This window comes from Myripristis murdjan, chromosome 5 (genome assembly GCF_902150065.1).
Source record: "Myripristis murdjan chromosome 5, fMyrMur1.1, whole genome shotgun sequence".
Classification (NCBI taxonomy): domain Eukaryota; kingdom Metazoa; phylum Chordata; class Actinopteri; order Holocentriformes; family Holocentridae; genus Myripristis; species Myripristis murdjan.
In genome coordinates, this window is record NC_043984.1 from 30,270,963 (window position 1) to 30,296,824 (window position 25,862).

At 39.9% G+C, this 25,862-nt stretch overlaps 4 protein-coding genes across 5 annotated transcripts; 1 reads left to right on the plus strand and 3 right to left on the minus strand.

The window, feature by feature from the left end:
- Positions 1-42: 42 nt before the first annotated feature.
- Positions 43-1,161, plus strand: LOC115359644 (uncharacterized). Its single transcript, XM_030052209.1, has 2 exons — positions 43-199; positions 300-1,161. The coding sequence occupies exons 1-2, from the start codon at positions 52-54 to the stop codon at positions 824-826; spliced, it is 675 nt and encodes a 224-aa protein (XP_029908069.1). The 5' UTR covers positions 43-51; the 3' UTR covers positions 827-1,161.
- A 32-nt stretch (positions 1,162-1,193) lies between these two features.
- Positions 1,194-5,060, minus strand: ift52 (intraflagellar transport 52 homolog (Chlamydomonas)). 2 transcript variants are annotated; one of them, XM_030052207.1, is made up of 14 exons: positions 4,854-4,990; positions 4,442-4,620; positions 4,223-4,310; positions 3,882-4,011; positions 3,688-3,763; positions 3,293-3,364; positions 3,072-3,198; positions 2,881-2,964; positions 2,682-2,750; positions 2,435-2,589; positions 2,259-2,346; positions 1,998-2,106; positions 1,732-1,877; positions 1,194-1,633 (listed from the first exon to the last, which is right to left on the minus strand). In XM_030052207.1, the coding sequence occupies exons 2-14, from the start codon at positions 4,558-4,560 to the stop codon at positions 1,589-1,591; spliced, it is 1,308 nt and encodes a 435-aa protein (XP_029908067.1). In that variant the 5' UTR covers positions 4,561-4,620; positions 4,854-4,990; the 3' UTR covers positions 1,194-1,588. The 2 variants fall into 2 exon arrangements, with proteins under 2 accessions (XP_029908067.1, XP_029908066.1); XM_030052206.1 differs by having other exon boundaries at positions 1,195-1,633; positions 4,990-5,060.
- Positions 5,061-6,015: 955 nt separating this feature from the next.
- On the minus strand, positions 6,016-13,261 carry srsf6b (serine and arginine rich splicing factor 6b). Its single transcript, XM_030052051.1, has 6 exons — positions 13,027-13,261; positions 11,452-11,594; positions 9,172-9,290; positions 8,661-8,863; positions 8,381-8,458; positions 6,016-7,032 (listed from the first exon to the last, which is right to left on the minus strand). The coding sequence occupies exons 1-6, from the start codon at positions 13,131-13,133 to the stop codon at positions 6,600-6,602; spliced, it is 1,083 nt and encodes a 360-aa protein (XP_029907911.1). The 5' UTR covers positions 13,134-13,261; the 3' UTR covers positions 6,016-6,599.
- Positions 13,262-15,634: 2,373 nt separating this feature from the next.
- acot8 (acyl-CoA thioesterase 8) lies at positions 15,635-21,965 on the minus strand. The gene is made up of 6 exons (XM_030052641.1): positions 21,751-21,965; positions 19,991-20,127; positions 19,125-19,350; positions 17,973-18,130; positions 17,238-17,429; positions 15,635-16,237 (listed from the first exon to the last, which is right to left on the minus strand). The coding sequence occupies exons 1-6, from the start codon at positions 21,948-21,950 to the stop codon at positions 16,119-16,121; spliced, it is 1,032 nt and encodes a 343-aa protein (XP_029908501.1). The 5' UTR covers positions 21,951-21,965; the 3' UTR covers positions 15,635-16,118.
- Positions 21,966-25,862: the final 3,897 nt, after the last annotated feature.

The following is a 25,862-nucleotide window of genomic DNA, read 5'->3' on the forward strand; positions in this document are numbered from 1 at the left end:
TCACTGCAGCCATATTGCCATTGAATATCAGGGGAAACACAGGTGTTACTAATGACATTAATGAGGGTCCTGATACTGATGTCATTAGTATCACCTGTGTTTACCTGCGACTTGACGTCAAAAATAGCTGCTGTGAAAAAAGGGTCTACTGGCATTCATCAGCCCAAAGACACAACCATGGAGAGTTTTGTCATTTCAGGTATGCAAACTATTTTTATTGGTAAAATCTTTTTTTTAGTCACCAAAAAGGTGATGAAAAGTAGCTAGTGTTGTTATTTTCATCTTTTTTTCCCTCCTAGATATGAACAGCTTTGAGTGTATGTCTCCATCAGAGCTGGACAAGAACTTTTTTGGGGAACAGAGTTTGCCGTCTGCTCTGTCGCTGGAACAACTGTCCTCATCCAGAGTTTCGAATGACTTGGTGGTGGAGGGATCTGAGGCCAAGCCATGCGCTTTGCCTTCCCTGTGCCTGTTGTCAGACTCCATGTCCCCCTCTAAGGCTTTTCCTGTGAGCTCCTCCACCTGTCAGGAGAGCCAGACTCCTCACCTCACTGTGCCTCTGCAGGGTAACTCCTCCACTCCCCACGAGCTCCTTCAAAAGGAAAAACTGGGAGGTTCTTTTGACCAGCAGTGTTATATTGATCTCATGGCCACACAAATCTCGTGGGATGTTTCTCTGATTAAACCGAACAATAACAGCCCCAAGCTCTGCATGGAGTCCAGCAGTCTGGAGTCGACTTGGAGTCCAAAACCTCAGTCGGTGCAGGGTTTTCTGGCTGAGACTTCCTCCCCAACTGGTCAGGAATCTCCCATCACCCACATATAAGCAATGTGGAGGCACTTCACAAGCCAAGAAGGAAGAAATATCTCTATACCATACATCTTGTGATTCAACACTGGTGGCTAATGATTCCAAAATCTGCTTTTTCAACCCACCATGTAACAAGGACTACTGCAAGACGATAACCAAGGTATGGTGTCCAGTAGGCTGACTTTAACTTTGATAGAGCTAACATCAAGCACATCTGTTGCAAGGCCCAAAAAAACCCAAGAACAAATCTGTATTTTTACAGGATACATGCAAGAATGTGTGTAAGAGCGGTGGCTGCCTTGTACAAATGTTTATATATGAATATTTAAATAAAGCTTTGTTTTAAGTAAGTTTATTTTGAAAAGTTTACATTTTATACAACAAAATACAATAAGGTATAAAAGGCTAAAGATGTGGGAATTTGGTTTTCCATCTCAGTACAAAATTACACTTTATTTACAGTGTCAGCTCACTCAGAAATGTCTGGATAATGCAAAGACTATACTAGCATGTTATTTCTGTCCCCTTTTTACTGCAGCTCATGTATTCAGGATATTAACGTTTTTCAATAAGGGAAACTTTAAGCTATAGTTCTTCCAGATCTGTTCACATTGTCAGATACAGGCCACATATATAAAAGATGAATGTGAACAGTACAGGCGACCAGATCAACTGGGTCACTTTTAACTGCTGTGTGAGCGCAGCCTTAGTGACCGGGTCAGGATGTAGGAGAGAGTAGATGGGAGCTGAAAACCTACTTTACCATGTCGCATGAATCTAATCAGAAAGGGGAAATTGTGCCTCTGTGTCGATGTCATGTTCCTGCAAATATAAAATCATATTTTTTAGTTAAAGCGTTTGACACAATTTTATATGAGCAACCTAATTATCAGCTTGAAGGGACAGGGGAGTTAACTTACCTGATTGAGCTTCTTGAACTCTACTATCTGGAAGAAAATGTGCTCCAAGATGTGTTTGGCATCTCTTTGGTCTTTGTCCAACTTGGCAGTCACCCCCAGGATTTCACCACATTTCCGCACATAAAACTCAAGATCATCGTCTGTACCTGGTAGGGAAGGAGGAAAAACCAACAAAACACTCAGGACAAAATCCTGATGTACAAATACAATCCCAACGATGGGACTGAAGACAACCAGTCAATGTATTGTGAACAAAGTTAACTTACATTTGTTAGTGAGCTGTGCTAAGCGCACTTTCTCAGAGGAGAATGCTTCATCTAGATCAAAGAGCTCAAGCATGGGCGGAGGCAAATCTCTGAAAGCAGGTGGGAAGACCTAAAGCACAAGAACACATCATGTGGCTTAAAATAAAATGTGTTTTCATACAACATACAAGTCCAGAACCTGACTATTACATCTGACTCATTTTTGGTGAATACAATGTGAGGAAAATGTAGGTAAATGTAGAATGCAGGACTGAAACTTACAGCGGGCTGTAGCTGAGGCAGCGGGGTCTCAAACTGTGGAGTGATCAGCTGGAGTGGCTCATGTTTAACATGTAGCTGCTTATAAGAGCTGAAGCAGGAGAAAAGTTTGCCGTTAGCTGCCAAAAGTAAACAACAAAAGCCAGCAATCACAATCATGGTACATCTTGCATGCTCACCTGATGACTTGTGGTAAAGTGTCAGTGGACAACTTGAGTAAAGACATATCAAAGAGAGAGGTGAAGTCCCTCGGGTTTTCATCGCCCTCTTGCAAGCAGACTCGAAGTTGTTCTGACAAGCGCCCTGTGTCTGGTAACATATTGTAGTCTGTGATCTGGACAATAAAAGGCCAAACACATGTATATATTAGCTGACATAAAAGGTTATACTGAAGGTTGACATGGCTTATGCAGAATGTTTCTTCACCTCCGGGTCTTCTGCGTCAATTTGATTCAGCTGAATATTATCAGTCATGAGCCACTGGAGCACAACATCCTGGAATGATAAAGAGTTACAGACTATTGGGACAAAAAAAACATCACTAAACAGATTCCACATGTTGGCAAAACTTTTTTGATATGAAATCAAATTTAAAAGACAAAAGGACAATGTCAAATGTACTCACCATTATTTTACTGTTCTCCTCTTTGTCCAAGTACTGGTCACTGAACATGTGACAGGAACCCAGCACTGCCAACTTGCCACGCTCCTTCATTAGGACATAAAACACATTTTCAGCTTCACCTGACAATGCTATATATTCACAAGAATTATATAAACTGAATATGACAATGGAAACCAAATCCTGTTTCTGACCTTGGCCTGATAGAAGGCCAGGACGGGCCTGTTCAGGGGGAAGCAGACTGAGCCAGTTGAAAGGACAGCCACAGCAGGCTTGATCACATTCAGCGTTGCGCCATACGGATACACGAATGTGAGAGCCCTAAATAAACACATTAAAACAGCATGCGTTACACAGCACATCTAACTTGGCACTAAACAGAGCACTCTATGAATGTTAAAAATGTCAAATTTACTGTGAATTGTTTCCAGAGTTTTCCTCTTCAATGATTCCTGTGACCACTTTGCCAGCAGCCCGACTGATCTCTCTAAACAAGAAAGGTGGGGAAAAAAACTTTCAGCATCAGTTCATAGAATAAGCCAGACTAAGTTTATAAATGAATATAAATAAATAAACCTACAATAATTGAATAAACCTAAAAATGGAAGCTGGGGTGAGGGACAATGTATGCTGTAAGAGCGAGGAATGTATTTCGGTTACACACCTGTCACTGTCACCAATAGTAACTGTAGGTGAGTGTGTATATGTATGTTTCTAGTAAACAACCATAACACAGCTATGGACTCGTGCATTTGCCCTCTCAGCGGCTAAGTGTTACTTCTTGGACAGTCGCTACAACATACAACATACCTGTTCAACACACCGTTGGACACCAGTGCCTCTTTAGGGTGGAAGTACTTGTAATAAACATTCCTCACCACTGCATCTGAGGCAGAACAAGAACACACATGCTGCATCACCCAGACTGCTCAGGAAAACTGATTACCTGATTATTATTATTATTATTATTATTATTATTATAAGTTACAGTATTTCATATTCACCATTGTTGACCATTATCCCAAATTCCTCCAGGAGAAAGTTGATGTTGGTGTCGTATTTTGTTTCTCCTCCTTCACCGAGCATGACAAGGATATCTCCTCCTCCATTCAGGTACTGCTTCAACACCTCCATCTTCAAAATAATGGGACACCAGAGGACAAACATGATGTGACTGTTTGAAAGCTAAAGTGAGAAATCAAACAGAGCTGCAAGTTGGCCCATTTTCGGCTGGTCAACTCCCTCTCTCAACTTTTTCTTGTGGAAATTAAAATTTTAAAATCTTTAAGGCAGACCAGGTTTTATTTAAATTCAGTGAATTAAATAAGCCCTCTTGATACGTCACCTCTGATGCTGTGAACTTCTCTCTTGGGCCGGCAGTTATCCACAGCTTGACACCCTTCAGCTTCTCCGGAGACAGCTCATCTTTAAAACTTGGGATATAGCATTTATTTTGTTTTAATAAAATTTTCTTAACATGACTGCGATGCAATGACAGCACACTGACTAAAGCTTGTTCAGGTGCAAGCAGAACAAACAACATCTAAAACAACAACAACACTACCTTTGGATCTTCCACTGAGCCCTCAGCCTCTTCTGCAGGGACTTGTAGCCACTGTTGGCGGTGAACAGCTCTCTTTTTGAAGCATTAAAAACGACAGTGTTGCGTTGCTCCTTCTCCATTCTTCATTTGTTGACCCAAACCCAGCCGCTGAGGTTATGGTTTCATCCGAGTCTAGAAAACTGAGCACAGCCTCAAGTCAAAACTGCCCTTGACAAAACTGTCCTTACGTAACTGTTGCGTTATCGGCTAGTTAGCTATGAAATAAGGTTATTTAATGGATTTAAAGTTGTTGTCTGTAAACCAGTGAGCGTCATTACAAACTATTGAATTTACAGCAATTCGACTTGAACGGTAGCTAACTTTGAAGCTAGCATACTAGGCTAATGATAGCTGCGCGTCAGTGTATTACTACCGAATGTCCTGGTTCTGTTCATGTTTCTGTCTTCTATGTCTGTGTAGCGAAGATAGCCACGTCAAATGCTTAGCTGTGAAATTTATTTCCGCCAGTAATTATTTTAAAACAACTTAGCTGGCGTTGACTAATTTACCTTGCAAAGCTGTCTTCAGTATCACTGGTGCATTGTGGGTGAAAACGGGGTAACCAAGGCCGCTAACCGCATAGCAACCACACCAGCGCCAAACAAACATGAAATAAAATAAAATAAAATAAAATAAAATAAAATAAAATAAAATGTTATTATATTAGTCAGAATGGCGTCGATTTTCTGCATACTCTATTTAAAACTAATAAATAAATAAATAATACCGCGCATGTTTATAACTTATGTTGTACGCTATGGATTTAGGTCACTAGATTAATATTATTTTAAAAAATGTGGGCAAACTTAGTTCCTATACAATTCAGTTTTTTACTTATTTTGTACATTAAAATACATTGCGGCTAGTTTTACTCTCGTCATAACCACCGTTGCGCACTGGGCATTGTGCATTTTAACAAATATGCAACAATTAAAATCTGTCACAGAAGCCCCTTGAATGTTTCTGACGTGTATTTCTTACATCTTTGCTTTGACACTTAAAATGTGCAAGGAGGTCCTGAGTGATTTGACTGTCTTCTTCTCTGGAAAACAAAATTCAGTGCAGTTTTTGGTAACATTTGTGATAAATAAACTTACTATATATTTGGCCACATCTCACATTGCACTTCCATGCCATTCATTAAGGTTTATACAGACATTACAGACTTTGTTACTACACACTGACCTTTCTGATAGGTGTTTCTTGCTGATCAGTACCTGTACTCCTGAAATGACCATAGACAAGTGGAATATATTTCGATTAAATATAAGATATAAATCAAGACAAGTTCATTCCTTATGCCATAGTCCTTCATCTGATGCTTTGTCAAGGAATAATTTTTTATGCAATGTTTGTGTTTGTGGTAGCTCTCAGGGCGTGAGGTATATCTGTTCTCATAATTAGAAATTCCCAGTTTGGAATCAATAAAGTAAATCTATCTATCTATTTAACTATCTATCTATCTATAATCAGGCCTTTTGTTTTGTGCAAGTGTAAAACTACTAAAATAAGTAAAGAAAGTAAGATGACAACACTTAAAATATGTTGTTTTTATTAAAGACATTAGAAATAACTGATGATTACTTCAGATCAGTTTGGAGGAAGATGGTGGGTTTCAAAAAGCAAGCAGGTAAAAACAATTATCCCACAACATGCATCAAATTGTGACTTAGTGTGCACCCCTACACCTTTCCATGTCCCAATTAATGTTATACTACCAAAAGAAACATGAAGCAGCAGCTTCCCTATCATAAGTTGCTGAACTGCAATGTAGAATTTACAGTTTATGAGACTTAATACCTGACAGCCTCAGTCACTCAGAGTGACAACTTCTAAGCTCCTCTCTTACGTTCCTTGTGATAATTTACAGCTTATCAGTATTAATGCTAAGAACTTAAAATATTCCTGGAGAGGAAATTCTTAAAAAAAAAACTGAAATCTCAGCGCAATAAGATACAGAGTTATTATCTTCCAAATACTTCTTAGTAAAAATCATTTTTGTTCTGTAAACAACTCAAACACATGACCCAGTGTTAGAGGTTTCTGAACACAGGCCCAGTATGAGATCCATTGTTCTTCACAAACCCTCATTTGCTTCACTGCGCTCGCACTGAAGCAGTCAATCTTGGGAAGCTGATCTGGATCTGGAGCGGGACTTGGAGCGGGAGGGGGAGCGGGAGGCTGAGTGCTTGGCTGGGGACTTGGAGGGCCGATGGCCCTCGCCAGGAGGAGACTTAGATGCAGACTTGGCATGTTTCTCGTTTCTACTCTCTGAACGGGACGGAGAACGGCTCTGAGACTTCTTACTGGCAGATTTCTCCTTGGAGCGACTTCGGGATTCACGCTCAGCTTTGACTTTCGATCTGCTCTTGGAGCGCGACTTGCGGGTGTCTGAGCGGGAGCGAGACTTGTTGCTCTTGGAGCGACTGTGTGACTTGCGGGTGCGAGAGCGAGTCTTCTCTGCGGATTTGGAGCGGGACTTCCTCCTTGATCTGGAGCGAGACTTACGTCCCGACTTGGAGTGAGATCGGTGCTTGCTGCGAGATCGAGAGCTGCATAAAACAAATCAAAATTAGACAAGAGTGTTACCTGTGTGAATTTCCTCATTTCTGAAGATAGCAAAATTCCCATCAATCCACATGGTTCCACTTTACATATCAAATTTCTTCCTTTCCTAGACATGAATTTCCTGACTGGATTTGAATATTCTGACTGGCGTTTGGTTGGTACATACTAGGGATGCAAACAATTAACTGATTATCGATTAATTATCAGTAAGAATTTACTCGATTAAATTAAACTGATTGCAATTGACTGAACATTTCACAGTCCATTTGAAGGGGGGTAGTAGTGCCTTGCCAGTCCACACGAGGGCACCTTTGTACTGAGTGCTGATGCTAGACGTCCTGGGACACACACAAGAGAACAAAACAAACATGAAGCGGTCAAAACGTGTGTAGTGTGGGACCATTTTAAGTTGATAAATGATGGCAAAGACGCCAAATGCACGATATGTGGTTGTACTTTAAAGTACAGCAACTCCACAATTTTGCTCAATTACCACCTAAATACCTCACATTGAGTGGATCAGCTTCACAGCCTACAATCACTGCAGTGTTGGGATGGAGGTTATGTGACGCCGGGAAAGCAGAGGGCATTACCCAACGAATATGCAACATGGTTACAACAGACATGCTGCCGATAAACACTGTTGATGGCGAGGGATTTCAAGAGGTGATAAACTACATCGAGCCAGGGTATAATATCCCCTCTAGAACAACCATAACTACCTACACGGAAGCACGTTACATGAGGAAGAAGGCAGAGTTGAAAACACAGATTGCAACGGCGAATGTGGCTCTCACAACCGACTGTTGGACTGCTCTAAATATAAATCAATAAATTTATTTTTATATTTCTAAATCAATAAATCCTTGATTAAGGAATATGATGTGCATTTTTTTCCGTGTATCATAAGGAATAGAGAGGGAAAATTCAGAGGGAAATTCAGCTTTTCAGGAAAATTGCCGTTTATCAATTAATCGATAATCGATTGATAAGGTGAATCAACTACTGATTAATTCATTAATCGATCATTTGCATCCCTAGAACATACAACAGCTGGGTAAGATATTTTTCAAATAGGTGATGTTTATTACCATATAGCTTATCTTTCACATGAATACGTGAAAATCTACAGCTTAATAAAATAAGCAATTATATGTGCATGAGACTTGTGACCTCTTTTTTTTAGAATACATTTTCTGTCCAATTACCTAAAGCTGAACTGTAATTTTCCCTGCACAATATCCGAGTAAACCTAACCTGAAATTTATCCAATTAATTTCCATACATTCCCAAATGTTCTAGTCCTGTGTGGGAACCCAGTGCTTCACTTACCGAGAGCGAGACCTTGAGCGACTTCGGGAACTCCTGCTTCTCCGGCTCCTGCTGCGAGAGCGACGCCTGCTGCGAGACCTGTGGGTTGAACATCACCACCTTCAGTGTTCATTGAAAAAGAGAAAATCAAGAGGCACCTGAGCAACCAAATACCCCCTTCCCCATAATCATCCGCTAAATTATGTTAATCAAGTTATTAATTAAGCCAATTCATGAGCAAGTTACACACACAAACCCAAACAAAATCATAGACCCAACTCAACATTTCAGCCTCATTCACCTGGATCTGCTGCCAGAATAAGAGCGACGGCGCCGAGGTTTGTCCTCCACCAGGCGGATCTTCCGTCCGTTGATGTCAGTGCCATCCAGCTTTTCAAGGGCTCGTTTCATATCAGAGCGGGATCGGAATTCAATGACACCCTCATTGGTTCGTTCCTTATGAGCATCAGCGTAGGTTACCTCACCTGCTTGCCGCATGAAATCCTACAAAGAGGCAAAATGTGTGAGTGAAAGACTACTCAGCGCAAACAGAAAGAACTATTCAAATCTATTGTTTCTTGTTCAAGAGGGCTTCTGCCTCTACACAGTCGAGTGTTTTGTTGGCTGACACAACTTTGTTTCTAGCCATTGAAGCAGAATAGCAATTCTTTAATGACTCAGTTTCCCCCATTTTGAACACCAATCACATTTCCTAAAAAAAGAGTTTCAATGTGTGCAGTCACCCCAGTTCAAAAGCACATGGGACAACTGTTTCGTGTATTGGTCAATGGACGGCATTTGTCTCCTCCTACCTTAAGGTCCTGCCAGCTGCACCTGCTTGACAGGTTCTCCACAATGAGGCGGTATTCGGTGCGTACGGGTGGTCCATACTTCTCCCTGCCGGAGCGACTTCTGCTGCTGTAGCCACTACCTTCAAAGAAAACAGGGAGATTAACAGTCATTCAAGCCACACAAACACAGAATGGAGACGGCTCAAAACGGGTGTGGGGCAATATACAATGCAAGAACAGATAGGACCTTTGTACCCTTAGTTGTGTTGTGCCTATACTAACTTTCGCAGTAATTAGGCTACTGGCTGCTGTCAAGTACCCGTCAAGTTTCAGAGGTCATACAGGGGTCAACAAAGTAAATCAAGGGAGCGGTCTTCAATCCTGGTTCTCAGGACCCAGAGCTCTACTGCTTTCTGTCTGATGCCATCTTTGACAGATAACCTGCTTAGAATATCAGCAGCACAGCCAGGACAGAATTAATTGTAATCAGTTTCCACAAGCGTTGTTTGGCCATCTTTTACCTGGTATGGAAACCTTTATACTGCAGGAGCGGGATCCACTTCATCTGCTGCAATATTAACTTTAATGTGAATGGTTTGTGTGATATTGTTTCAAAACTAGGCTACATTTACATCTGGGAGACTTAAGATGTTTATGCTAATATTTGTACTTTTACTTGCTTGAACTGAAAGAAAATCTCTATCATCTAAGCTTTCATTTATTTGCAAATCTCCCTCAGCTCAAGCAGACAGATATTTACCACAGCTTACGTCTGTGCAAAAATTATTTAATCAGATTATTATACACATGATATGCAAGGTGACTGCAATTAACTACCTGGTAGGATAGAAAACCATTAGTTCTGTGGGTGCTGAGGACTAGGCTTGAAAACCACTCAATTAGGGTCCGGGCAATATTACTGAATTTTGCATTTTGCAGTTTTATATAGTTGTTCCAAGTCTTTTCGGAGTACTGCAACGCAAGTATTCCTTTGATGATAACCAATAAAAGTTGCAGAATGCAGAAACCAGAAAATTAAGAATCAATTATTAATAGCTTTAGAACAGAATTATACGAACAAATCTTGTATGAATTGTTAAAGATCAAAGAATTAACATTTTTAAATACAAGGGGGTGGAATTTTCCTTTACCTTTAATTTTAATTAACAATCCAATATTCACTGTACTGCATATCTAATATCGTCTATGTGGTGCTACAAAGGACAGAGTTCACAAATAACCAAAAATGTTTATTTTACCACAGAGTGCTGCGAGCCAGTCTATGCATATTACATGCAAATGGCTCTTAATATGTAAACGGTTGAAAACATGAGTTGGCTTGGACCTCTGCAACGTGTCTTGCAACAGTAAAACCAACAGGATTCCTCACCATCACCCTGGTCTATTGGAAAAGGATGCCGTCATCATGGCTTCCGGTTATGTCAGCCAATGGTCAAAGGGCAAAGGTCACACACACATTGTAAGGTGAAAGCCAAGGCCAAACGGGTCAGGCAGTCATCTTAGCCAGTCATCTTTACCCTCAATGGACTCGGACTCAGCCCGCAGTGGACTCTTTCAAATTGAAACATCAAGCACTTTGTTAATGTTGAAGTCAAACTGAATACAATATAACGTCACATGTCTTATCCCTTGTTTTCTGTATATCTGATTTGTTTCTACCTGTTGTAAGGCAGTTGGGTTCATCACACTTGGATAAAAGTGAATGCAAAACAGTTTTAAGTCTTACATTCGGTGCCTTTTATAGTGATTGTACCAACCTTTGCAGAGTCACAGTAATGCCACAGTTACAGCTTTACATCCCCATCAGCCTAACGCACCACACATAGTAGTGTTTATGATGACAGGGATGTATGTCACTCTTGCCTTGACAGGAGTTAATACTTCAGAGTGTCAGTCTTAAGCATTAAGTCATTCCTCTATGTTTGTACCATATGACATATGTGCTGTTAGCATTAATGCCTAATCATAAAAATGACTACCATGTAACTGAATTACAAAAACAACATATAATCAAGGTTTGAGGTATTAAATAATTCAGTGATGATATACAAGTCTTTAGGTTCTACCCAAAATCATGCAGAGTCCTTTAAGATGAATTCTGAAAAAGGCAAATGTACATAACTGAATAAAGGTTCCAGGAAGCCAACATCATATTTAATACTCAACAATAATACTTAACAGATACCGATGAGAACTCTAAACAAAATAATAAGTGAAAAGGTAAAGATGAGGAAAATGTTATATTTTGTAAGCAGTTGTATTTCACACTACTGAACTTACTGCGCCCTCCGTAGCCGTATCCATCTCTCCTTGGGCCCCGGGCATGTTCAATGATCACTCGTTCTCCACACAACTCTTTCCCATTCAGCTCATACACAGCATCATCAGCATCCCGGGTGTCCTCAAATTCTACAAAGCCATACCTGCAGGCCAACAATAAACACAAGGGTTAAAATGAGTAGAATACACTTTCTAAAACAAGTCTGGGGAGTAATCCACAAAGCAAGAAGTTAGCCAGATAACTTTGGAGAGGATTATGCTATGTCCTGATGACAGTGATTTGAATCTGTAAAATGTTACATCAATTGTTAACTTTAGGAATATATTATTCACTCGTCCATGCTGATGCTGACTGCTAAGACATGTTTAGAGTTATCTGGCTAACTTTAGAGGCCTCCTCCAGTGATTTCATGACCTCACTCATTTTTAAAACCCTTCATGAAATGGTTAATTTCAGAAAATGAGGTATGAACATCTCACCAAACACAGCATGTGCACAGTTACTCACAAATGCCTTACCAGTCTGTACTACCAATACTGCATAAAAACTAATGCCATTAGATTTCTTAAAATCTGGCATCCATTTGGTATCTGTACTAGTGTGACATCCCTAATTGCAAGGCATGTTCAAACTCACTGGAACGTGCATGGTTGCACCTAAACTGTAAACAGTAGAGTTTCAAATAGGGACCCGGGTCATAAAATCACTGGGGAGAGAGTGCAGTTAATCCTCCTTTGTGAAATACCCCCATGATCTACACTGTAATGCACAGCACTGCTTTGCAAGTGTGCAGTGATGACTGCACCAGGCTCCATTAAAGAATCTGGCAATCCTAAGTCGCTTTACCTAGTTACTAGGTAGATAGTACACAATGTACCAGCTGCGTAGTCGGCCTACCTACACAACAGCGCAACTGTACTAGTACTGCAGCAGAGCCCTAAAGTATCCGCTCTATCCATCTCTATCTATACAAGCACGTTTATTTACTGATATATTTGTTACTTATATAGCAAACAACAACTGGGCTAGGTAGCATACTGTGTTAACCTTTTTAAAAACAGCTTCATTATCCTGACTGTTGGCGGAGAGCAATGTTTTGGTTGTGTTTACGCACACTGATGTGAACTAATGGGAATCAGAAGTTTCTAGGAAGGCTGTCTCTTATTTTGCTACCTGACGTTATAGGCACCCAATGAAGAATAACCTGGTTTTCGAAAATGGATTATGTTGACTATTGGCATCATTTAAAATACCACTGAAATGACATGACAGTTTACTACAGATCGTCTACTCAGCGTTGATTTTGGTGTTTGCCATAGCAACGGCTCCTTACCGTAGCTACGTGATTAGTTGTCAGACGGACGTTAACCGTTTACTGATGTTGTGGTTGGAGTTTCGTCGAAGATATATGTTAGTAAATGCTATAACGTTAACAGTAACTCTCACAATTACACGGCTGACAACAAGTTTTTCCACGGCAAACGAAACAAACAAGCAATAATAAAACAGGGCCTGCCAAAGACGCACTGCGCGTAACGTTAAGGCAAACGTTAGCCTTTATTAGCTTAGCTTACCCGTTTTTCAGGTCGATCTCGAGTAATTTTCCATATCCGCTGAAAAATCTTTGAATGTCCTTCTCTCGAACATGATAACTAAGCTTGCCGACATACACCCGCGGCATCTCTGGCGATTTTTAATAGCTTACTACAAGCTAAAATTCAACTCGTGTTGAACAAATAGGCAGAACAAGCGGGAGGCTAGCACTTCGTCGCTGTATCAAATAAAACAGCGAAAGTCGGAGCACCGGAAAATGGTATTTTTTTTTTTTTACCTTCAAAATAAAACCACACAAACCCGTTTAGGAATCAGTAAACGCGTATAACAATATTCTTGATACATGAAATGAAACCGGATGTTGTCGTACTTCCAGAGATAAGCGTGGGGTATATTCATCTATTTATTTGTGGGCATTTAATTTCACAACTTTTCCATGTCAGACTGTCCTGACTGCTCTGTAAAGCAGCTTATAAAAGCTCAGACATGGAAAATTTGTTTTTTCTTGCAACCCACAGACAACACTTGCATACCCACAGCTTTTTCCCCCCCAGATTTAATCCTGAAATTAGTATTTTCATTTCCACAATCCATTCCATTACCAAAATTCATGCCATGCTTTAAACACCTTCTTGTGTCTTTTCCGCACACTCTTGTACTATTGCATTTTTTCTATATTCTCAAATTTTATTGTATTTTCAACATTCTGTAAAGCATTTTGAATTGGCTACGATGTAAAATGTGCTGTTTGCTACGGAAGCCCTAAAGGGCCATACATAAATACATTTTATTTCCTCCGTTTTCTCGTGATAACGAGATAATTCCTCCGTTTTCTCGTGATAACGAGATAATTTTCCTCCGTTTTCCCGTGATAACGAGATAATTTTCCTCCGTTTTCTCGTGATAACGAGATAATTCCTCCGTTTTCTCGTGATAACGAGATAATTTTCCTCCGTTTTCCCGTGATAACGAGATAAATTTCCTCCGTTTTCTCGTGATAACGAGATATTTTCCCTCCGTTTTGAATGAATGAATGAAACGTGATAGGCCTGAGATTTCCATCATACGTGACATGTCATGCTGACTGACGTCTCCTTGGACACATAAAGCAGGGGTCACCAATCACGTGCCATGGAGGGCCGAGAGGCTGCAGGTTTTCATTCCAACCAAGACCTCCACCAGGTGATTTCACTGATCACCTGGAGCTAATCAGTGAAATCACCTGGTGGAGGTCTTGGTTGGAATGAAAACCTGCAGCCTCTCGGCCCTGCATGGCACGTGATTGGTGACCCCTGACATAAAGCATAAAGCTATTTCAGCCTGTGTCAGGCCTTGATTGAACAGATAAGTGATGCAGTGATCAATACTCTCCTGCTCCTCTGACATTGCTACACTGACTGATGTTTCCTGCAATAATTTAATAAGACAATCGCTTTGTTTTCTCGAGATCTCGATTTAATTATCTCGTTATCACGAGAAAACGGAGGAAAATTATCTCGTTATCACGAGAAAACGGAGGAAAATTATCTCGTTATCACGAGAAAACGGAGGAAATTTATCTCGTTATCACGGGAAAACGGAGGAAAATTATCTCGTTATCACGAGAAAACGGAGGAAATAAAAATATTTATGTATGGCCCTTTAGGGCTTCCGTAGTTTGCAAAACAATATACATATATAATCTATATGGTATGACAAGCAAAATTTAGTATATAAGTATATTTTATCATATTTCTTGTAGACTATCACAGTACAAGCATGTATGAACATGCAAAAACAGTGAGAAAGGTGTATGTAATTTATCAAACAATGATGCTGATAGAAAGTCATGTCATGTATGTGTCTCATCTTGTCCTGAAAAATGAGCCACCATCACTGATAAGCACACACCCATCCTTTGGTCTGAATTGTTTATTGGCTGGAAAATAATAATAATAATAATAATATTAATTTAACCAGGAAAGGCTCATTGAGATTAAAAATCTTTTACAAGAGCAACCTGGCCAAGACAGGTAGCAGCACAGACAACAGGGTTGCAGACAAACAAAAACACATAGTAGGTTATAATAAAAATAGGAACTAAACTACAGAATCATAAAATATCAAAAATATTCCTCATCCATCATTGACATCATGGACCACAGATAGGCATTAGGAATCAGTCAAAACATCTGCAGCCAGATGTGCCTGCCTCCAAATCATTAAGGATTACTTTAAATGTATCTAGAGACCAGCTCCCAAAGATTCAGGTCATTTTACAACTAAAGACAAGCAGAGAAAGCAGCAAAATATAGAATATAGAATAATAAACAATTCTGAACAAATATTTACATATTGCATTACCAACTTTATGCATAAAATATTTTTTTTTTCTCATTTCCCCCCCCTTCCTGGAATTTTAGGTCATAAATATTTTTAGTAAAGTGACTTTCTCAGATTACAGACTCACATGGCCTTGAGAGAATGAGGCGGCATGAAAGATATGAGCCTAACAGTAAAATACACCAGTGCTTTTAATAAGAGCAGGGTGACAAGCAGCAGTAATGGTCTCTACTGACTGATAAACGTGTAGTGTTTGAAATCTTAACAGGCAAAAAATATGGCACAATAACAAATTACATATAACCCAAAATATGTATTTAACACCATTATTCAGTTCATTTGCATGTTGAATTGAAAGAGGCTTGCAGTTCAATTCAGGTTTCCTTCCAGTTGGGATTCAATCATGAGGAGTTATGATTTGATGCAATCATATTATATTTCTGTCATCTGACTCCAGTAAGTAAGTGAACACCAATTCTTAAAAAAAATCCTCCTCAAGGGCCCCAAACCATATCAGTGCTTGGTTGTATTATACCTTGACAGAAACCTTGTATTATACCTTTTTTTAAACCCTGATTGTGCCATAGTAATTTCAAATGTTAATAGTATAATAGACGAGAACAGGTTAGAGCGAGATGGAGTGTGACATTAAAGAGCCATACATGTGTTATGATTCCAGTCATTAATTTCAACTGCATGCCTATTTCATTCTAAAATTTTTAAAGTTTCCCAGCCACCCCATGCCTTTAGGAATAAATCAGGAATGAGAAAGAGAAACAAAAGGAACACCCTAAAGTTTGCTGTGCTGCGTAACTTCAGTGACCCTCAGGACACCCTCCTGAGCACACGAGGCAGCCAGCACCCCGTCTCTCCTCCACAAGCGGCCCTGAACCAGGCCTCTACTGCCCCCTGTAGGATGCCAGAACACACATATAAAGCTAAAGACATGCACTAAGTGTCCACTTTATCGGGTCTACTTGTACCGTCAAATGCATTTCAGTGCAACAGCTCTGCCATAAATTCTACCTTTAAAGAAAGTTTATAATGTTCAATTTTTGTTGTGGAGAAAGTGTAAATTTAATTCAATGTTTATTATAGAGGTTGTAGTTTGCAAAGGTCTTGTACTGGACTACATTATACTGAGAGGTGTTTCTAATTTTTTGTCCTCCCTAATTTATATACAATTAGGTGGGACAGAATAGTGGAAACAGTTCTCAGTAAATTGCAGTCCAGTACGACAGCAGCACAAACTATGAGCTCAATGCCAAACATATAATTGAATGAACACCTCTATTACTGTGACAAAAAAGAAAATCTGAGCATTACAGGCGGCAGAAAAGTAAACTTTATGGCACAACAGTTGGATTGGATTTCATTAGATTGTGCAGGTGGACCTAATAAAGTAGCTATTGAGAGTGTGTATGAAGGGCGAATACATTAAAAGGATCACAGATGACAAGTCATGGGTCTAAGATACAGTAAAAACCTAATTATTCAGAAATGTATGAATATCAAACAGTCTCATGAGCAGGCAAATGTCATATAAATCAATACATCAAACATGGTTTAAAAAATTTCCATAAATAAAAACAGTTTTTTTTTATCTGTAGCTCAGCAATTTCAAATATGTGAACCACATTTACAAATAAACATAAATTCTCTTCAATTTTCATTTATATGTCATAATTTGTGTAAACAAAGATTGTGATGTATTTTTAAAAAAAATATATTTTAGTAAAATGTTCCCAGTGTCCACACAAAAACACTAAGGAGACAAACAAAATGATATGCACAAAGATTAAATGGTTGGCTAATTTGACCTCCAGGGCCTGCCTGTTTTTGGGCATCGCTGAGGCAGACAGACAGAAGGACAGAAGCAGAGCAGATGGAAAGTGAGCGGCACACTGACCTGCCCACGGACTCTCACACTCGTACAGCATCCACTCGTCTGTGCGGAAAGTGCTGTGGAACCACATGGCGTGGTCCAGGGAGGCCGTGAACCGGGCCCGGTGGTTTGGGTAAGGCAGCAGCGCTGTGCCCAAAAACGAATAGTCTGACACGTAAGCAGCGACACAGCAATGCAGCTTCATGTTTCCTTCACCTGCAAGAAACACACATACATAAACACAACAGAGGTCCAATGTTGCACATGAATGATGCAAACAACATTATCTCAACATTATCATTTATTTGGACAATAAAGTTCCTTGAATCCTCATACCATGTTTATCATATTTTCATTCTTTTTCATGGTCTCATTGTATTTGATTGATGTGATTGCCCCATCCTGAATATATACTGTAAATTCATACATTTTAAAATCAATAAGTCAATTTTTGTGTTGAAATTGTTGGTTGCTTAATGTTTAGCTCATGCCTATTCCTATTTAGAGCATTTTTTTTATTGCTGTGTCCCATTACTTGCTGTTGCAATGAACAAAATTCCCCACAAGAGCCTTTTGTTTCATTTAAATAAAAAAAAAAAAAGGGTATAATAAGAAGCCATGTCAATGAAGTGTCTCATCCTATTTTATTTTGTAACATGGGCGCATCCTGCAGATACCCACTGGATCAGTATATGCATCTCTGAATCCAACATATGTATAAACATGTGTGCAGTGTAATTGATTTTTATGGCATTTTACCGATATGTCCACGTGCTCGCACCCAGAACAGCTTCTTTGGCTCCATTGCGACGCGTCTGTACATGTCTGGTGGGTTGACCGGCTTTATCTCAATGGGCACTTCATTAGCCAGCAGTTTGTTCAGGCCTTGTTTTGCAGTATCTGCTACATCTGGACTGCTGTAAAAGTTAAACAGAAATAAAAGGTGCATGTCACATTTTTATAATTAGATAAATTTAGTTACCGGTATACGCTTAAGGCATACTGAACAACATCATGTGACCTCAAACAAATCTAGTCTAACACGTCTAATGCTAATATATTTGCATAAATTTTAGCTTAATTTCCATGACGATGACCTATTTTTTGAGTTGCCACTGAAAAGGTGTTCCAACACTATAAATGTTGTGAGTAAAGCTATATTCCACATATTTCAAAAACCTTTACAAAATTGCAATTTTCTATAACTTTTGCAGGGTCTGGAAGTTGTATTTTCAAACTGAGTGACTCTTTCAGGTTTTTTATGACCTTATGAATCCTGTATGCCTTTGCTGTATGGACTGATGCAAACTGTAATTATTTAGGGATAAGTCTAAATAACTTAGTGCTATTTGTACCAAACCAAGTATGCTGCGCAGTCTGCTGGGTTTGAGCTGTTGGGAGACTGTGAACATAAATGGGAAGGTTTAGCACAGCCTTAATCAGTCCACATGTAGGGAAATAACCTCAGACTGTGTAGCTTCCACACAGCAACTAGCAGCTCAACAGAATTTACATCATCATCAAGTGTGAATGATGAACTGAATATGTACTATGGTAGTCTTATATAAGGTTAAAACAGCGACACTTGCCCACCCCCAAATAAATGCATGCTTCAATTAGTGACACATTTGTCCAGTTTGCATGGTCTATTGCAATTTTTAGGCCTTAGAATAGGTGGAGAAAAAAAAGACTTTCCGTGTGTTGTACAGCATCCACAAATGCTGATGTGTCAGTAATCATGACTGAAGTTTAGTCACACAAATCAGAAATTAACTGTGAGACTGTGTGCTGTTTCCCACCCCAGTGTTTGGGGCTGAACACTGGGCTGTGGCAGCTTAACAATGATAACTGATTCACGAAGCCAGACAGGTCGCGGTGTGCTCAACTCCTCCGTCTGAGATGTTTTTCTACCTCAAATAGAGGCGAATCAGCTCCTCCACAGTGAGAAGGTGTTCAGGTGGAGGCACCACAGGCATCGTGAACTGGTGCTGCAGGGGACTCGGCTGCTGCATGTGGAAGGAGGCCTGGCAGATCAGTATCGGCTGTCCATGCTGAATGGCCTTCACAGAGCGCACTGAGAAACTGCGGCCATCTCTTATGCGATCCACCTGGTACAGCACTGGAACCTTGGGATCTCCTGAAAATAACCCAGTAGAAAGTTTTGGGGCAAAAACTAGGTTTCTTAAGCGAACAATAAAGGTTTTATTGTGTGCAAGCAAAGACTAATGGTCCTCTCTATGGCCAATTTATTATTCAGTGATTTTATTAGGGTAAGATTCCACAGTTGTAAAGGTTTAAATGTTTCCCATCTTTCTTTAGAAGCTTCACTATATATTAATGAAAATGCTCTGTTGTCTCCAAAGAAAAGAAAGGAAAGGGGGGGGGGGGGTAGTTCATCCCTTAGTTTGTAATGTACCAATGTCCCAGTGTGCAATAATTTTACCTCAAAGTGAGTTTTCTATGAGGTTAAACAAGTTTTTTTTTTTTTTTTTAAGAATGCTTTTCCCATTTAGTATCAATAATGCAGCTTCAGGATTTTACATTTGTGTTTACATTTGCGATGCATGTGTTCACACTTTCGCTTTGACTGTAAAAACATCAGAATAACAGTGAATTGATAAAAACAGCAGTATTTTGGACCAGGGCAGCAAACTCCACAGGTTTCATTTGTTCTAAAAACAAAAATAGTTTGAAGGACCTAAAAACCTCTTTTCTGTTAAAATGATGTCTGCGCTGATGATGAGGTGCAACAACACCTCTGACTCTGTCTTACTTACCTGCTCGTACAAAGTAGCAGTGCAGAGAATGGGCAAAGAGGTTATCGTCAACAGATTTGGCGGCAGCAACAAGGGCCTGACCAATTATTTGGCCACCAAACAGACGCTGAGTACGTGGCACCCAATGGTGCTTTCCTCTGCAGAGAAAAGAGAAATACTCTAAACAATGGTAAATCAATGTCACTCACCCTTAAGTACATCTTAGCATACCAGAACAGAACTGAGTTTCAGATCATTTTGGCAGGTGACCTCATATTAATAGTCAGAAAACTACGGTGATCCCAACATTTAAAACATATTAATTCAATAATAATGTTCAAATAATTCTCATTGCAAATTCTAGGGAATCTAAGAATTGTTTCATGCATCAAGGTGGTACAAATCGACAGACAACAGTGTCTTAAGGATGTCGACTGCTCTGCCTTCAATACAGAATATTAGGGGTGTAAAACCAACCCTAGGAAAAATGAACCATTCAATACACAATATAGCCTAGAAAGTACAGTGCAAACACATCCACTGTATGAAAGCCATCTAACCACACACTAAGCTGATGAATTAATGAATATACTGAAAGTAGTTTTGTGCTAAAATTAAAGGAAATCCCAATATAAAGTGTCTTAGTAAGGTGTTTTGTGCCACCACAAGCCACCAGAACAGCTTCAACATGTCTTGGCACAGAAGTCTCTGGAAGTCTCCTGGAGGATTGAAACACCATTCTCCCAAAAGAAACTTTACATAGAGAGGGATATTATAGTAGAGCTGCAGTGCATAAAGCCCTCATTACAAAGACAGGAGCTGAGTGGCACTGGTCTACAGAGATGTGGTCAGCTGGCTCTGTCATGCTGTGGGGAGGAAATTTCCACTTGTCCCCTCAGACGGGGACAAATGGTAACTTATTCTGAGAGATCACCTTTAACCCATGATGAAACATTTCCATCCTGATGGGAGTGGTCTCTTTAAAGATGTCAGTTCCTCCGACCATCCACAGGGCAACGAGGCTCACTGAAGAGTTTGATGAGGGTGACACTGGGTGATGTAAATGACATGTCACAGCAATCATTGTCACCAGACCTGAACCTAGTCAAACACCTATGGGTGACTTAAGACTTAATAAGGCAGTATCTCCGCCCAGCAGAGGCTTGGGGAATCTACCTGGCGGCTTGTGTCGGCCAAACAACTTTATGAGACACTTTATGTTGAGACAAAACCCAGTTAAACAGCAGAACAGCCAAAATCAGCATTAGGCCAGGCTCAAATCTATCTCCATGTAGTAAACACCCCTTCTAACCATCAAACAGCGGGGGAAAGTGTAGTTTACAATTAATTAAAAACATTTAACCTTTGATTAAACCCTGTGAGAAACTGCTTAGAGCACTATTCTGACTGCTGGTTTGCAAATGTGCAGCTCAAAGGTTATAATGCCACAGGCTGATGCAAAACCTTAGCTGGTGTCCATATTAACTAGCGACCATCAGCTGCGACGAAAAGGTAGAACATCCCCGCACCGGTGTTTTATCGATTACAAAATAAGAAAGAAACTCACAGATAATACATAAAGTGAAACTAATCGTTGCCCTATTAAGCAAGTGCAACTTTTTCAGTGTTTTTCAGCACGGAAAATAACTCATCAGCAACAATTAGCATGTAAACAGAGTCGCATCAAGCCTCAACCTGTGAGCATGATAGAAATGATATTTGCAAAGCCAGGTTCATGTCAAAGCTAATAACCCACAGCATCGATGCGGGACGCCGGCTACCTGTACAGGTCGACGTCGAGCTGCTCCAGGTTTAAGACGCTGGTGACCAAGACGCTTTTGAGGTCCTGCTGAGAAGCCCGAGACGCTTCAGACTCGGGACTCTCCGCTCCGTCATCTTCAGGACATTTAGGCGACAAACCAGCCTCAGAGTCTGTGGAAGTTTTCGATGAAGCCCGGTCCCTTGCACCATCTTCCGCCATCTTTGTTTGACAACTTCTTCTTCTTCTGCCTCCTCAGTTTTTCCACAGCGGGTGTGAGAAAACGTTGACGTACATTGGCGCCACCTATTGTTGGGAGGTCACTTCTTCTTCCTCTTCTTCCTGGCTTATATTGTTGGAATAGTATTGTAGCATTAATGTACATTTTTTTAAAAACAATTTACATAATGCACCTGATACTTTTTCTTTTCTTTTCTTTTCTTTTCTTTTCTTTTCTTTTCTTTTTTTTTTTTTTTTTTTTTTTACAAATTAGGATTAATTCACATTTTTTTCTAATGCACATAATTTAAAAAAACAAAAAACAAAACAAACAAACAAAAAAATTCTAATGCACATATTTTATATTTCTTATAAATTATAATTTCACTTATGCTTATATATTTATTTTTTGAGCAGCTGCAACTAGTCCAGTATTTCTGATTCTGACATTAAAGTACTGTTAATTCTAATTTTATTTTAAAAAGATGATTCTCAGCACGACTGGCAGTCATCCCTAAAAAAATTTATCACTGAAGGTGCTGCCCCATTTTCGAATGCATACAGGCCACAGTTTGGATACACACCGCCCAGCCAATCTTGTCATGTGTGGCTCCACCAAAGAGCTGGACCACAGGCCGAGACCAACTCCCTCCCCTCCCGCAGGACCAACTTGACACACTGATAACAGCTCCCTTTTTCAGTGACTCTTTCTGGTATTTTAGATAATAATCTATAGGCTTGGCCCTTTTCTCTAGCTTCGTGGTTCAAATTATTATTCCCTCTCCCTTCAGCCCTATTATATGAACTGTATCAGCACAATGACCAACCAGATTTCCTTTGCAGGTGAAGTTAGCTGCCAGCTCTCTCCACCTCAGGACTCGTAACCTCGTCCATGTTCTGTCTCCTCTCTGGCCCCCCTGGGCGCCGTGGCTTTCTCCTCACATGCTCTTCTCCTGTGAAAGGTTGCCTGAATACGGAGCCATCCTTAATTTTGGAAATGATTAGAACAACTGACGAGAGGGAGAAATGTTTGCTGACTCTGTGATGCACAGTTTCTTTAGTTTTTATCCTCCCTAACATTTCTGTCTATTTAAATTTAATCAACCAATCCCCTTGTAATAAGTTGTAGAAACTAATTGTGATATCATTTTGATCTTATAATCTTATAATCTAGTGTATAATGAAAAGTAATGTTTTTATTGTTGTTTTTCTTGTTGCTGCAGTTGTTGTTTTTCAACCAAACTATGCTTTTACTTGCCTCCTTCAGCTGTTACTATTGCAGGCCTGATGTTTCATAGTTAGTTAGTTAGGGAAGGAATTCAAAGTAAAAGGTAAAATAACATCAGTCAATTATTAAACTCTACTTTTATTTCAGCCTCTAGATTCTAGAGGATGAAGTGACTCCTAAACATAAGGGGTTTAGATGCTTAGTTGATGAGAAAATATCAAATGATCACCGTTTGGACCAGAGGTTTCACTCTCCCTGTTGCCACATTAAGCTTAATTTAATTTTGGAATAACTAATAACAAAAATTATCATAATCAAAATGTATCCTCAAGACAACATGTCAGTTCTCTGCTTAGAGCTCTTGGGGACGTGGACATGAGAAGGCGCAGTGCCCTTCTTAACAGTTTTATTACAAACATGCATTGTCATTGTATCTCTGGTTGCTTGTTAATCGCTGCTTAATCGAATAAGCGACTCTCTCTCAGCGGCTTTAACGTTTTCCCAATAAAAAAATAGTCAAACCTGTGGGAAAAGTCGCACATCGTGCCCCATTTTCAAAACGCCGATGACGCGCACTGTCACAGGCGGACGCGAATGCAGCGCTGCCTTCACTGCTGTCGGAAATATGAATATTTCTGGGCTTCACACGAGCGACCCCAGCTTAGTGTAGGACTGCAAATGGTCGTTATCACACAGTCACGTCTTTAGCAGCCCAGCAGAGCAATTTCTGAAATGGGTGGCAGTTTAAGTGAAGCAAACATCAGGTTGAATGGAGTTCAGTTCCATTCAAGGTCTGTGGTTGAGCCTCTGTCATCATCCTATCGCAGGCATCACAAAATCCAAATATCTGTGTTCAGACTCTTTCAACTTCATAAAGAAGCTTCCCATCTCATTTAATTTGAATAATAAAAATCAAAGTGTGTGATGGACACTTTTACACAATAGCAACATTTAAGGTAGGTGAAACTTCCAGCTGGGCTTGTACTGAATTTGGCTTAGCTTCACACAGAAATAGTTCTACAACACTCAAACATAAAAATAGACATGTTGCCTGTAGACCGATCACTGATTTGGCTTGTGTGTATATTTGTGTGTATGTATATTTTTGCTTAACCATTGATAAACAGTAGGTAGTAAAGGTGCTGGTGTTGGTGAGGAGGTTTAACTCATCCACCTCATCTTTGCTCAAATAGATCGACTTGAACTTCTACTGAGTTGTTTGGCTTCAAAACACGTAGTTTATGTTAAAAAAAGATTTTCTGGCCTTTTCTTGGTCCAGTGTCAAACTCTAGAGAACCTGCTCCTGGCCTCCTCTGTTGGTCTGAGGAAGGATAGCATGGAGATGCACAGGTAACTCTCCATGCACTATTAATTCTAATTTTATTTTAAAAAGATGATTCTCAGCACGACTGGCAGTCATCCCTAAAAAAAACTACATTTATCACTGAACGTGCTGCCACATTTTTTGACTCCATACTACAGGCCACAGTTTGGATACACACTGCCCAGCCAGTCCTGTCATGTGTGGCTCCACCAAAGAGCTGGACCACAGGCCGAGACCAACTCCCTCCCCTCCTGCAGGACCAACCTGACACACTGATAACAGCTCCCTTTTTTCAGTGACTCTTTCTGATATTTTAGATAATAATCTGTAGGCTTGGCCCTTTTCTCTAGCTTTGTGGTTCAAATTATTCTTCCCTCTCCCTTCAGCCCCATTATCTGAACTGTATCAGCATAATGACCAACCAGATTTCCTTTGCAGGAGAAGTTAGCTGCCAGCTCTCTCCACCTCAGGACTCGTAACCTCGTCCACGTTCTGTCTCCTCTCTGGCTCCCCTGGGCGCCGTGAGTTTCTCCTCACATGCTTTTCTCCTGTGAAAGGTTGCCTGAATATGGAGCCATCCTTAATTTTGGAAATGATTAGAACAACTGACGAGAGGGAGAAATGTTTGCTGACTCTGTGATGCACAATTTCTTTAGTTTTTATCACCCCAAACATTTCTGTCTATTTAAATTTAAGGAGGTTTTACTCATCCACCTCATCTTTGCTCAAATAGCAATAGCAATTATGTAGACATACAAATTTCACCACTTTTTCAAATGACCTGAGGGATAATGAAAAAAAATAATAAAATGTTTTGGTGACCAATTCCTATGAATTTCAATACTTCACTGCCTGATGCGACATTAATGACTCATCATATTCATTTGACCATAGTCTAATGCTCTTTTCTGTTGCAGAGAAGAGGCAGATAGAGTGTTTTTTTTCCTCTTTACATTAAAATCTTAATAAGTGCAGCTTTAATTGTAATAGAGGTACTGAATGACTCTTTGGAATATAAGTTTAGCCTGTTGATTCAGTAATTGCAATGTAACTCTGTCACCTTAATTCCAGCATATTTCCAATGTGTTTTTCATTTTAGTCTTGGCTTTTTTGTATTAGTCATTTAATTTTGCGCATATGTCTTCTGCCACGATTGTAAACCACTTTGAGCAACCCCCAGTTGTGTTCAAATGTTCTGTATAAATCAAAGTGGCTTGACTTAATTCCAAAATTGACACGATTGTAGTCAGTGTTGCTGGATGTGGGATTTTTACGAGGAGCACTTGAAGGCAGCATAATGCAGCGCGCGTAATGGATTTCCCCAGCGCTGCTCCTTATCGGGATCCAGGAGCTGCAGCAGCAG